Source organism: Periplaneta americana, chromosome 13, assembly GCF_040183065.1.
Source record: "Periplaneta americana isolate PAMFEO1 chromosome 13, P.americana_PAMFEO1_priV1, whole genome shotgun sequence".
NCBI lineage: Eukaryota > Metazoa > Arthropoda > Insecta > Blattodea > Blattidae > Periplaneta > Periplaneta americana.
Window position 1 is genome coordinate 136,643,142 of NC_091129.1, and position 12,417 is coordinate 136,655,558.

Sequence of the window (12,417 nt, forward strand, 5' to 3'; positions counted from 1 at the left end):
TGAAGAGCTTACACCGGAATACAAGCCAGAATGAAAGCTGTTTTTTCGGAAGCTCAATAGATGCCCTACTGTAAATAGTTCCTGAATTTAGTTGGACACTACGAAGCAAGTTGCTGTGAAGAAAGTTATGGTTTTTTCATGCTTCTTCAAAATTTGAATGTACTTGTTTTAAAACAGTAATACTCAACGTAGGAATGTACTACAAAAGCACATAACGAAGCCTGTAGATCATATTCTAAAAATCATATCACAGACTCTATGGTCAACCCATGATGATGTGTGTTGAAGTTTCAGTAGAAATAAAAAATTGATCACTTTCACGTATCGCCATTTGAGGCCAAGCGACATGTGTCTACAGCTTAGGGTTATCAGATTCTCTCGTCAGGTATCCAGGACAGATAATAATACTGCATACCTCAACGTGACTACGCATTTGAATTAATTCAGTGTGTAATACAACCGATTTTATCCGTTTTATATGTTTCAACTAATTATCTAAGGCCTAAACTTTTATATTTTTGCTAGATTCTCAAATTTTCTTTGAATTATTGATAAGATCAGGAAAATGTCATATTACAGTCTGATCTATACAGGAAAAAATGCATGATGCAGTGTTTAAGTCCTAGAATAATTAAAAACTAAAAAAAGTTTCATATCCATGATTCAAGAGTTAAAACAGAAAATCAACATCCCGAATTTAAAAGAACACTTACAAATTAAACCAAACCCTTTAACTCTATTAAATATAGAGTATAATTCAAATTTAACAGAAGAAATACTCAAATCAGAAGTAAACACTGAAATAATGAAACAATTGTCTTTAGAGGCAATTACTATTACGTACCCTCCACAAAACTGCCTTCATTTATACATCGACGGATCCTTGATCTCCAGGGACAAGGTGCAGGTGCAGGTGTTACGTGCTGTCTCTTCTCACTTTATAGGTCTCTTGGATATGGAACAACAAGTTTTGATGGAGAAATCATTGAAATAAGTGAAAGTTTCAGGAATCTTCTATACCACATCAATAAATTTAAGAATGTAGTTCTATTGTCAGACTCAGACCAAACCCTTTAACTCTATTAAATATAGAGCATAATTCAAATTTAACAGAAGAAATACTGAAATCAGAAGTAAACACTGAAATAATGAAACAATTGTCTTTAGAGGCAATTAATATTAGGTCCCTCCACAAAACTGCCTTCATTTATACTCGACGGATCCTTGATCTCCAGAAAACAAGGTGCCGGTGCAGGTGTTACGTGCTGTCTCTTCTCACTTTATAGATCTCTTGGATATGGAACAACAAGTTTTGATGGTGAAATCATTGCAATAAGTGAATGTCTCAGGAATCTTCTATGCCACATCAATAAATTTAGGAATGCAGTTATATTGTCAAGACTCCAAAGCAGCTATTCTATCAATCATCTCTAAACACACACCTTCATCTCAAACAGCAGAAATAACTAAAATGCTCTCTCAATTAATATCACTCAATAAAAGAATTGTATTCCAATGGATATCATCATAGACAAATCATCCCATTGTGGAATCCTGGGAAACGAGAATGCGGATGCTTTAGCAAAGAAGGGCAGCACTGCTACTTACAGACCTGTTACTAAATCTGCATATTACTCTGTGAGAAGATTTATTAAATCTACATACTTAGACTTCAACAAAAAATTTGATAACACAATCTCAAAGGAAAAAATGGAACTCCCTGCATCATAATCCAGAGCTGATTCCCGATTTACCATGCAAATCGTCTGTAGCTGCATTCATATTGGCAACAGTCCATGACTGTTTGGCCAAGCATCTGCATAGAATTCGAATACATCAATCCCCTAACGTCCATTGTGTAACTCAAATCAAGAAATGGATTCAGAACACCTCAAAATCTGTGCGTTAGTGTCTGACCATGACAATATATTTGAAAAATATTGGAGTGCAAGAGGTCAAATGACTTTATTGTTGAACACCTGGCATTAGAAAACAATAACAACAGTCCTAGAATAATAAATCAGCTTTCATAGGGAGTAGGGAATAAAGATACTGTAGAATTCCTAATATGTACAATAGTGTTATCGTTTTTATTTTAACACAATCCGGTAGGAGGTTCCAGGCAGAGTTGACGACGACATTGAACATAGGATGGACAGGTATCGATAAAGTGAATAAAAAAAGAATTTTATAGAACTGAGGAAGAAAAATTGTATTTATCCAATCTTCTTGGCATTCCGGGACAAATATAATTCAATTCAACACAGGATACACCATTAAAATCCAGGACAATCCTGGGGAATTCTGGACGTCTGGCAATTTCAGTTTCGAATGGCATGTTTGCTTCACGATTCCTTGTTATTTAAAATAATGTAATTGTTATTCAACAATAATGTGACTTTTATTTCAACAACAAGCACACACCCGTCAACAATGGGTATCCCACTCAACACTGCAACACAGTAGTCGTTATTGCACTCCATAGAACGACAATGGCAATTCACGTGGATTATTAAGAAGAACAACAATGTACTCCTAAACTCAACTAATGGTCACAAAGCACTATTTACAAAACAAAACTGTCAGTTCTCAGTTCACATTTCTTTCGCCTTGGCTGGTTCTTCTAGCTCACTCACTCAAGTTCACGGTACATCGAACCCCAAGCCTTCCGGATACAGTTCACTGAACTTCGAACCCAAGACTTCCAGATAAGGTTCACTGCACTTCGAGCCCAAGACTTCCGGATACGCCGCACTCGCCTAGACGCTGCCACAGTTGCGGACCTACTCAAGTTCACTGCACCTCGAACTCAGGTTCACCTCACGCCAATGCTTGAAGACTAGCTAGCTCTCTCACAGCTGACAAACTAAACTTTTTGCGGCTCACCTGCCCCTTCATATTTATTAAATAACACTTTCTCGAATCTTCGGTTCGCGTGGCTTTGCGAAAAGTCGAAAGGATTGCTGTTCCAGAGGCTTCCCCTGCTCCCTCCGCTCAATCGCGGTCGCTTTTCTTCCCCTCTCACTTCGCACCGCGGCTAGCGTCTCGTAGTTTTCTTTCTCCTCGCCTCGCACCGCGCCCCAGTGCCCACCGAAGCTCGAGCCTCGCCTTCCTGCGCCCTCCCTTCTGCCGGACGTGCGCGCGACTCCCGAGGCAACCTATTCCTTAAGATCCTCTCCTTTGTAATCTGGCACTTCAATTTAACTAATATTTGCCTAACAGGTTCAAAATTTTGGCTTTACTTTCTTCCCACTCTAAAAGCTTCCAGTACTTTTCCCGTCACTCAAATCCATATCAAAACACTCTCAACACACTCCCATTAACTTCTCATATGTATTTATACTCTGCTCCCTCTCTTCTTCTAGTATCCCGAAAAATAAAAGGGGTTTTCCCCTCTTCTCATTATCAAAATGTTACCATTTACATCTTAAAATTTCATTTTCGTGCTGCTTATTCTTCCATCCTTTTCTTCATCTCTACCATGTCCTCCTTTATCTCCATTATGTCTTGTTTCACTGTACTTTCCTTCATTGCAATATTACAAACTTTTTTCTTTTCCCCCAACTTAATCATAGGTCAATGCCTCTGTTACACGTTATTTCATCTGACTAGTACATAACGAACCGTCCTCCTCCGCTACTTGCTGAAGACTGACAACTGACGCCATAAAGTATAGATACTACGTATCTTTCAAAACAATACAGTAGATATAACTCTATGCCTCACACCACACTCACACTATGTGATATTCATTTGTTTTTCCATTCGCAGCGCTAATGTCATATCACATCTTTAGAAAAAATAAGTACAGTGCTGCATAGAACAGTAAGAATCGATGTAAGAAGGATTCGGGAATTTCTCTTCACAAGATCTTTGCCTACATTGTATTATTAGAATTATGAAACAACTGAGATTCATTTGTAAATTATTGTCCTGTTAATAAAATGGAATAGGAATAAGTCCAAACTTTCTTCAACCATTGGGAAAATTTCAGATGCATGATTGTGTTGGGAGCAGAGGAGAAGGGTAGTATCCGTGTTTTGAATGTAACCCCCGGGCCAACCATTTATTTATTTTAATATATTTGAGAAATTGAAATTGGGAAATGATATCCGTTATCCATAAGTAACAAATACTGTACGAAGGATTTAATAAGTAACATTAAAGTTTATTTCACAATGAAGACATTAAAAGTAACGCAAGAACACAGACGTTAGTGTATCAGTAACAATTTTTTCATCATTTACTGTATAAACTTCACGTTACTGTAAGGCCATGAACTATAGCATATCCATAAACAGATGACTGCAAAAAATCAACAATCACTGACGTTACCGCTAAGGAAAAGCTTGGAATTTGCAAGTTTGTACCACAGTCTAGTATATACAGTCTCAAAGTTTGAGTTGTTGAGGGTACTAGGAACGGACTGTGCCCCCGGTACTATTTTGCATTGTCTGTGATGGGGCGATAGAAGCGATCCTAGTGGTTAGCAACTATCTATGGATGCATATTCCCTACATATTGCGCTTCGTAACTATATATATATATATATATATATATATATATATATATATATATACTGTGCTTGTACGTTCACGTTTTTGTTCACTTCTAATGACGTTTACGAAATACATTGTGAATGGCTCTTAGGTCCCTTATGTGCCCCAAATTTCAACGTCATTCAAGTGTTCTGCCACGAGTCTGTGAAACCAAACACCGCTCCTGGCGACGGAATTGGCGTTACACGGGAAAAGGTTAATGGTTTTATTTAACCCTTTTCTCAGGAATATTACGTAAGCGGTGCTTAAATAGAGCTCGAATGTACTAATCAATAGACTTTGTTTATCATCTTTGATTCTTATACTCGTTGGCTTTCTGTGATTCCTCCAATCAGCGATATCTCTATTGCGTCATAAGTAATGAACCAATCAGCGATTGTCGTCACTGTTCTTTTTATCTGAACGCAACGCGCCATGTTGAGAAGGAACTTAACAAAGCTGCAAGAAGGAAGGAGAACATCGGTTCGGCGTGTTTTAACACCTTTCCACCACCCGGAACGTCATGGCTGACCCGGAGAAACAGCCTGAACAACCAAAGGCTGCCCAACAAAAGCAAGTCATCGGTAAGTTTGAGTAAAACTCAGGATAATTGGTGTTTTAGGCCTTAATGTAACCGTCGTTGGCCTGGTCTGGCCTGCTTACACACCTCCATATTCCGAGCGTCTGCAACTGCACATGTGGCCATTCAGTGAAAATTCGATGTAGAAGCGTTTGATATATAAAATACTTATGCGAGTTGGATTAATAAGTTATACAATGTCTGTTATTACTTTTACAAAGTGGAATTTATCTGTGAGCTATGAATAATTGTTAGTAAAGCTTGTTGCCAGTCTGAAGGCGAAGTTACATGTTGCTGCAGTCATGTATTGCTACATGTTACGTGTCTAGAAGAATTTTGTGGCTGTATATGTAACTAAATGGTCCAGAGCATCTTTCAGAAAATTTATTCAGTTACGTGAAATAAATGCGCGTTGCATGATTACTTCTTTGCGTCAAAACTAAGTAATAGGCTCTATGTAGTCTATTTTATAGTCGTTATAGGGCCTTTTGGTCTCAGTTTAGTTGTGGGTATAGGAAAGAATAACATTTTAAAATTCTTAAGATAGGAATTCATTTAAGACAACAGTGTATTAACTTGTTTCTTTATTGTAAATTTCAGTGGTGTTAATTATGTTTAAAGTTCCTAGCTGTTTTGTGTAAGTATCGTGAAAAAATGTGTAAAACTATACATATTATACTATCGGTACCTGTTGAGATAAAAAAAAATATATTAATTTTAGGAACTAGTAAAGTTTTTTTTTTCTTCCATATGTTGTGCGTAGTGTGATCGAAGGTTCACCAACTTAAAATTTAGTACTCCCCCATTTACTCACCAATAGGGCCTTTGAGGGGCCCCCTTACGCTAAACATTATTAGGGCGCGCTTCCGTACAGTGGCGCAAAAAAAAAAAAAACAGGTATTATACACTCCTCTACATTTCATTTTTTTCCGTCTTTCTCCGCACCCCGTTCTTTTTGAATTAAAGAAAAATTGAGAAAAAGCTTCTTAACAGATGCTGAACTTCCTAAACACTCCAGCAGATGCCGGTTCACCCAGATGCCTGATGAAGAAAATTAAATTTGCATTAAATGTTTTTGTTCTTTTTCATTGCTTTCCACCACACATCAGGTTTAATTTCTTTTGCACTTGGAGAAGAGATCAGATTCAGCTTCAAAAGTTGTGCAGTTTGTGAACTATTCAAGTGACGAAACTAAGTTTAGGCAAATCCCCTATTATGTAGGGTGTATGAGGTGCGCGAAATAATGGTCCTTGTGGAAGCACTTCAGCACTTTTTGCCTTATTACTAGAGTCCTGCGTTTAGTTACCTTGAATACAAGTTAAGTGTACATCGATCATACTAGCTTTGCCAAGGAGAGCATTGCGAGTCAACATTTCACTTCGTAGTTTAGCAGTCTTCCCACTCTTTCTTGTATAGTTCGAATTTCACATTAACATCTAAAATCAAAAGCAAGACTGCCTTGAAGCCAAATGTTAATTAAAGGCGGAAAGATGGAAAGGACAGCTCCGATTTCTTTGAATCCAACTATAGAAGCGCATATTGCTTTAGTTATTCTAACAGAACACGCGGAGTAGATGTTGCCAGAATTAATTTCAATAGTTCTTTACAAACTGCAACCAATGGCATCAGTTAGGCCTATACATCACGTGTGAAGCTGAGTCAACACACTTCCTGGATTACGCGTAGTTGCGAAATATTTTATCATACAGTTGTAATAGGGATCGTGGGTAATAGTTAATAGTCAATAATCTTAATTTAGTTTTCTCTGAATTATGTGTAGACTCTGGGAAAATACTCCAGGTGGAGACAGAAAATCAAGCTCATGCACAGGAAGTTGCTTACCATCCTGTTCGGTCCACTAGTGGATTTATAGGTACTTTAAGTAAACAGAGTCAGGGACTAGTAATCAAGACGTATAATTATGTAGTAGTTAGAAACAAATTAGGAAAAGGGCCAATACAGGGAAGCTAGAATACTAGCTTATCGAGGCAAATGCACAGTAAAAGAATTAAACATGGTATTCGAACTCAGTGAAACCAATAAACAAGAGGAAAAAGTTGGAAAAGGCAGACAATTTCACTTGTGATGTAATATGCAGGGAAATTTATGCACTTTATTCAAGACGGACACCCCCCCACCCCAAACTTTGAAGGACCAACTGGATCATTCCCGAAAACAATTTGATTTTCAGTATAACAAAACAATGCTTCGAGAGCTCATTTGAAAACTTGGCTTCATATATCGGCTCCTCAATCAGAGGAGAGTAATAATGCAATCACCAAGAATTGTGGCAAGGTGTTACGAATTCTTAAGACAAATTAGGGTGAATGTTACTTATGTCCCGCCCACTATAGGAGACATAGGCCAGTTTTACACTAATCCTAAACATTTAGTGTAACTTGTTGCTTGTCTAGGCAGTCTTTTATATTAGATTTGCGAAAATTGGTTTACAGTGCAACATTGGCAGTGATAAAAGTGTGAAATATTCGTTCAGTGGGTGGTGGATACTCTACATTGACCCAAATTAGTTGTTTTAAATCTTGTGGGTATCTCGTTATTTGCCTATATGAAATGTAGTTTGATACCATGACGTCAAAAGGCTGGGGTGGTAACACTTGTGGATGTGCTCTAAAAGTTCCCCATTTTGGGGGTAAGCAGAATTATGATTCTGCATGCTGGGAGCCAAGAAGAATGGGTACCAAATTGGTTTTTTCTGCCTGCAAAAAACATTGGTGATGCAAGAGCAGATAGTCACGACGATATGACAGCTAATGTATTTGAAAACTGGTTCGAGAATCGTAGTCTGAAAAATTTGCCCCAAGATAGAAAAATGCGTTATTGTCTTAGACAACGCCGTTTATCATTTTAGTTTGAAATTCAAAATTCCAAACATGTCTTCTCGAAAACAAGAAGTTATAAAATTGTATGCATGACCAGAACATTCATAATACCAGATCCAGTTCCTTTTAAAGAAGTTTTGGTCCAGAAAATTAAAAAGCTGAATATAGAGAAGAAATTTGTTATTGAGAACTACCTACAATTTATGGATATCAGGTTTTACGACTTCCGCCTATCATTGCGTGAGCTCATTTGGGCACAATTAAAAAAAACAGGCCAGAAAAAGAGATGTAACCCCTTCCTTGAACACAAGCGTGCGTGCGTGCGTGCGCGTGTGTGTGTGTGTGTGTTTTTTGCACTGAGATCGTGATGACTATAGAATAATAATAATTAATTTGAACGATGATGACAGTAGCTTCAGTGAATGATAACATTAAATGCACATGTATATAATGTATGTATAAATATCTAAGAACTCGATGAGAAGAGGGTAGACGTGAAAACTATATCCATGTTTTGATCATATTGCAGTAGCTATCTCAGAACACAAAGGAAGCTGGGAGATTAACTTTCCATTCTTGCTAAATCAATGGCTTGCTGGTGGTTAACATGGAATTCGAACCTACTGTACTGTCTGTTTACATCTGTTTATTCGTGTACCTGTGTGTATAAGTTGAACAACAGGAATACTACTCTTATTATATACTACTTGGATTTAATAATAACAAATTATTTAAATAAAGACAACATATATGCAATAAAAGATGATTTTTGTTAGGGATAGACGAAACTAAAAACATTTCTTAGACAATGGCAGTTATCATTTTATGTTGAAATTCAAAATTCCAAATTCTTCTCGAAAAAGAAAATTTATGCATGACCAGAACATTCAAAATACCAGATCCAGTTCCTTTTAAAGAAGTTTTGGTCCAGAAAATTAAAAAGCTGAATATAGAGAAGAAATTTCAGGAGCCAGTGAATGTTACTGATGTCCCGCCCACTGTAGGAGACCTAGGCCAGTTTTACACTAATCCTAAACATTTAGTATAACTTGTTGCTTGTGTAGGCAGTCTTTTACATTACATTTGCGAAAATTGGTTTATAGCGCAACATTGGCAGTGATGAAAGTGTGAAATATTTGGGTGAAATGAGCATTGAGTGACTTCCGCTGATTTTGGAATAGACACTGACGCACTTGAACTGCCAACATAGAAAACAAAAAATCACACTCAATCGCTTTCACCTTCATCTTGACGGGATAATAAAAGCCTAAACTAACCTAACCGCGTCGGTGTCTATTCCAAAATCGGCGGAAGTTGCTCAATGCTCATTTAACCAATATTGGTTCAGTGGCCGGTGGATACTCTACATTGACCCAGGAGCCATCGCATTTTGTACACACACACACACACACACAAAGAGAAAACCATTTGAGCTGAGATATATTAAATATGTTGTTGTTTTCTAATGCCAGGCGTTTGACAATAAAGTCATTTGACCTCTTGCACTCCAATATTTTTCAAAGATATTATCATATCATCATATTAAATATTCATGCAATGCAAACACACGCTCTCAGAGATGCTCTGAAGCTACATTATATAGAACAATATCTTGAGATGTGCAATAAATGTAACTATTGATTAAAAAAAAAAAACACATTCGAATTTCTTTCTACAACTGTTTCTGTTAACGTTTTGTATTAGTTGTAGTGACATAAAATAAATCAAAATGTTAACAAATATAAGTAAAACACATCGAGATACTTTAGATCTAATTAAAATATGGAATTAACAAATAAAAAAATATAACTGTGAGCACAAACTTATAACAAAACGAATCAGCTACACATTACAACCAATCACTGTAAACATTTTAGTATAAGAGTATAGCTGCATATTTAACCTGGTAGAGATAAGGCCATCAGGCCTTTTCTTCCACTCTGCCAGAGGATTAAAACTACAATATAAAGAATATAAATTATAATTTATATTAAATTTACAATTACAATAAAAATCAAAAGTACGAAAAGATTACCTGATTAATAAAGACTAGACAATTTATTGTAGAAGTTAAGAACAAATAAATATATATTTTTTTAAACTGAAGTACAAATTGAACCTAGAATAATAAAATTATGTAGTGATAAAATTACCGGATATTGAAGTATTTTGTGATAGAATAAGAGAACAATTTACAAGAAGCCATGTCTGAAGGAGTCTTCAACTACTGACCAAGTGCCTAGTAAGTTTGCATTTGAATTCAATTTTATTTCGACTCCCTGATGCTGGCAGTAGCGAATTTCACTGTCTTGGCAAGGCAATTGTGAAAGAGGATGAGTAAGAGGAGGTGCAATGAGATGATAATGTTCGTATTGTTTCATGGCGAGAGTGTGTGTTCAGATTATGATGGGAAGAAAGGTAAGTGAAGCGAGATGACAGGTACAAAGGAATAGAAGAGTTCAAGATTTCAAAGAGAAGGAGAAGTGAATGTAAATTTCTTTTCTATCTACTGTAGTTTAAGCCAACCTATTACTTCCAGGGATGAGGTAATATGATCATTAGGGACCGAATTTTTAGGTTTTTAAAAAGACTATTTTAGGTTTTTGAAATAGGTAAAATAGGTTTTTTTAGATTTTATGTCCAACCTGTGAAAGTGGTTGCAAAAACTGCCTGATTGTTAAAAATGCAGCCTTACAGTTATTCTAAAAAAATTAATATGTATTTATTAAGCAACATGGACCATGAAACTGACCTCTTCAAGAACCAAACTGTTACTCGTATATTTATTGCTTCACTCATGATTTCCACATACCCAACCCTATGAGAAAAAGCCTTTATATGTCCACTTCCCAAGATTAATATCCCTTCATGTCTGAATGATTATAGACTTATTAGTATTCTCCCTGCTTTATCGAAAGTTGTGGAAAATATTGTTCATAAACAACTAATGAGCTATCTAACCGAGCATGACTTACTTGATTATCAGTTAGGATTTAGAACTGGACACTGTACAATTACAGCACTGTTGAAGGTCAATGGGGATATTCGCAAGGTCTTGGGTGCAAAGAAACAGTCTTTATTGACGCTGATTGACTTTAGTAAGGCTTTTGGCATGGTTGATACAGACCTACTAACACACAAATTAAGATATCTTAGCTTCCCTGAAATAGCTGTCCTTTGGTTTGACTCCTATCTTCACAACCATCAGCAACGTGTCATAGCAGGTAATTCTTATTCTGAATGGCACGTTGTGAGGCCTGGAGTCCCCTAAGGATCTGTGCTAGGATCTTTATTTTTTTTTTTTTACATCAATGATGTAACTATAAATACCACAAGTATGCTGACGACATAGATTTAAGACTTCCACCCCAACAAAACAAATGACGCAGCAAGATTTACAACCACTTCCACCCTGGCGAAACTAATGACATAACAAGAAGAATGATGATTTGAATTCTATCTCCATGTGGGCTCATAAGTTTGGATTAAAAATAAACCCAGGTCTAAAATGAAATATTCAGATAACATTATGTACATATGTGAGAAATTATTCTTGTTGCTTCATTTTTTAAACCACATGATACATTTTCTACCATTTACCACAAAAAGATCCTTATTCAGATGCTTATGATGTCCCATTTTGATAAATGTGATTTCTTGCTGGCACATGTAACCCATAACCTAGCTAAGAGATTATAGCGTGCTAATAATATGTTCTGTAAAATGGGGTGAATTCGATAAAAAATTTCAGTCTTTTGTAGATATATACCATATAAAATTGTTACAGTGTAACATAAATTTGAATTTAGTTTAATTGAAACTTGAGAATAATTTGTCCATAATTTAATTTAGTTTTTAATTATAATTTAATATAATTTTTAAAAGTATGTATAAGTAAAATAAATCGAATTTTAATACAGTTTAACTTTTAATCTCGTATAATATGTATCTCCTAATTGATTCACTGAACATATAGCCTATTCTGTACAAAATCATTCAAATACACAATTGACATCACATGTGTAATTCATACTTAACTAGATCCAGCGATATAAATTTTACTTACTACTCAATGTCATGATCGTTAATGTTGTTGAAAACATTTGTACCACACCTTCCATGCTCTGGCACAACTGAATCCTGAGAGATTGCAGATTCTCTGTCGTCAATACTGTCATCAGTTCCTTTGCCTGGAGTTAGGGGTAAGCATTTTGTTCGACAAGTTATATTTGATTCATCAAAATGAGCCTTTTTCAGTTGCATTTCAAATGATGCTGTCCAAGATTGTGACTTGTGTCTTTCTCTTCAGAAATCAGGACGATGACTTTATTGGGACAGAAGGGAACAATTACTGCCTTCCTGAATCCAGATAAGGCATTAGATTGGGAATTCATGCCTGTGTTTTCAGTAGGCCATTTTTACTATTGTTGAGTTCCTGTTTCTATTATGTGTTGTAGAT

General features: G+C 36.2%; 1 protein-coding gene across 4 annotated transcripts in view; it reads left to right on the top strand.

The window, feature by feature from the left end:
* Positions 1–4,935: 4,935 nt before the first annotated feature.
* Positions 4,936–12,417, top strand: part of yps (ypsilon schachtel) — a 44,601-nt gene continuing 37,119 nt past the window's right edge. For all 4 annotated transcript variants that reach the window (XM_069844318.1, XM_069844319.1, XM_069844320.1 and 1 more), the window contains exon 1: positions 4,936–5,122. In XM_069844318.1, the coding sequence (XP_069700419.1) occupies positions 5,062–5,122 (61 nt within the window). In that variant the 5' untranslated portion in view covers positions 4,936–5,061. The remainder of the gene's footprint in view (positions 5,123–12,417) is intronic.